Here is a 2319-nt window from a genome sequence, read left to right as displayed (position 1 = left end):
CAGCACCTGGTCTCCCATCCAGGGACTGACCAGGACCAACCCTGCTTAGCTTCAGAAGCAAGCCAGCAGTGGTATGCTATGAGCCTGCCATGTACACTAGCTATGAGCCTGCCATGTACACTAGCTATGAGCCTGCCATGTACACTAGCTATGAGCCTGCCATGTACACTAGCTATGAGCCTGCCATGTACACTAGCTATGAGCCTGGCAAAGAGGCAAGACATCAAGGGCACTTCTGCCAGACACAGAATAAGACTAGTCTCATAATGTCAATGGGAAATCGGCCCCAAGACAATACATGTGGAAGATCATGAATGAAGATATGCTGATACGGTATAAAAATGCAGTTTTGTTCACCTCCCTCAACGACTCTCACACCCTGAACAAAACAACTGTACCTCATTTTTCCTTTAGACGTGATGTCRACACGYACTGCTTCAAATTTGTATCCAGGTGAGATCACTTCCACAACYTAAGATCCTGAGGGAACATCATTGACGACAAAGCTGCCATCAGTTCTGCAGAGAGACAGAGAGGATTGAGAAATTCTAAGTTGCAGGTTAGGGATTTACTAAGGAATCAATTAACATTATACAGTAACAGCCATGTTCAGTTTGATCTAGCATTATAAACAGGTGTTGGGAGTKCTTGGCAAATTGGGCCCTTGGCCAGAGTGGGAACTAACAAAGTGTGTGTGTGCTAGTTAACTAGCAAACATTTACTTAAACCCCTTGACAATGCACTGTGGAACTTGGAATTTACCACATGAAAAAGTTGGACACTCAGCATAGTCTCAATTAGTTATTCTTCATCTCAATTATCAGGRATTTGATAAGCCAGACTGCAAATAGACTGGGATGATGACACCGATAACGTCGTTAGCTAGCTGTCAACTACAAAKTAGKYATGGGACAAGACTAACTACCAATTGGATATCACGAAATTGTGGTAAAAAGTACCACAACAAACTAACCTAGCAACATCGAGGCTGGTTGCTAGTAGTGACCACAGCACAGGGCCCCGGCTAGTGTTAGCCCTTAACTTGCACAACATTCCGACAGCTGTAACTATTAGTTGTTTTTCTTCGTTCAAGCSTCAAGTCTTACCTCATAAAGCCTATATACTCTTCTCCCTCTACCGTGACTCGGGCTGATGAAATCCAGTCTTGTGTTTTCACTCCAGGAACGATTGCCCGACCCTCGAGTTTGAAACGATCCCCGTTTGGTTGAGCAGATCCACTCGTCGCGATAGGCCCCGATTCTATATCGCTAAAACAGCACGCTAAAACAAACATAGCCTGTAGAAAAATACACAATTCTGATAGTCTGCCATGCAGCAACATGGTTACTTTCAGTATTTCAACAAGGATACGTTTTCTATATAACTATAATACAGTAGCTGAAATCATGTAGCCGACAAGCAGGTGTACGTTTTGCATCAGCTGTCTCTGCCGTCGGGAYATATTGACGTCACCTTGCTACATAAAAAAAAAAACTTACTGACACCCGGAAATACGCACCTTCCCTGTCTAAACAGAGATCTGTCGATAGTCAAAGCATCTATGATAATGGCCATTTACGTGCTAGTTTGTTTTTCCCTCAAGATCAAAGACATTAACCAGGTTTCCATACAGTTTTTATGCGAGTAAAGCCATACCGTATAAAGAAAAATCACGACAGCTGTGATGGAAACAGGAAGTGGAAATGCCGACAATTTGTTCGTTCGACATCGTGGGATATTTTTGGTCGGTAAAATTAATGATGCGATAAATGGCAGTGAAAACGCCTCCATGCCCAAATATTAATATAATAACCATCATATCGAAGTAAGTTTGGAGTCACGTGATGATATGGTGTGTGGTCCTCCCACTACGACTCAGGAAACCATGCAGTTTATTAGGCGACAGATACATTATGATGAAAGTGCATGGTGATCTTGATGCGCCTTTCCAGTTAATATCGAGGGTCTGATTCTGGTGATATGATGATCAAATATCAAGGCAACTGTCGTACGGTTTGACAAAATACAAATGTATTTTATCCATAATAATCTCATCATGTAGACCAGTCCACCTGCACTGTATCTGCCAGTTGGCTAGATCGCACGTGTCAAGACCAGAGTAGCCACATTTGCTATTTAACGCAAGGTGTTTTTGTGACAAAACTACCCTAGAGTTGAAAACAGAGGAAACACACGGAACTTGTGATTTTTTTTTACAAGGTATATGTAAACTTAAGCGAAAAAGTAATTTGTGTGTGCCCTACGTCATCATGAACTGTTTAAAAAAAATGCAACAATCCTTTGGTGATCTCTCTCTGG

The 2319-nt window shown here is 42.2% G+C and overlaps 1 protein-coding gene across 1 annotated transcript in view; it reads right to left on the bottom strand.

Annotated features, from left to right (window-relative positions):
* LOC111954477 (endoplasmic reticulum membrane protein complex subunit 7-like) overlaps positions 1 to 1453 on the bottom strand; it is a 10067-nt gene extending 8614 nt beyond the window's left edge. The window contains 2 exon segments of the mRNA XM_023974254.2: positions 399 to 518; positions 1107 to 1453. Coding sequence (XP_023830022.1) covers positions 399 to 518; positions 1107 to 1342 — 356 coding nt within the window. The 5' untranslated portion in view covers positions 1343 to 1453.
* Between the last annotated feature and the right edge of the window lie 866 nt (positions 1454 to 2319).

Source organism: Salvelinus sp. IW2-2015, linkage group LG28, assembly GCF_002910315.2.
Source record: "Salvelinus sp. IW2-2015 linkage group LG28, ASM291031v2, whole genome shotgun sequence".
Classification (NCBI taxonomy): Eukaryota; Metazoa; Chordata; class Actinopteri; order Salmoniformes; family Salmonidae; genus Salvelinus; species Salvelinus sp. IW2-2015.
The sequence above is the reverse complement of the archived record's forward strand: the minus strand, read 5'-3'. Positions and strand labels throughout refer to the sequence as shown.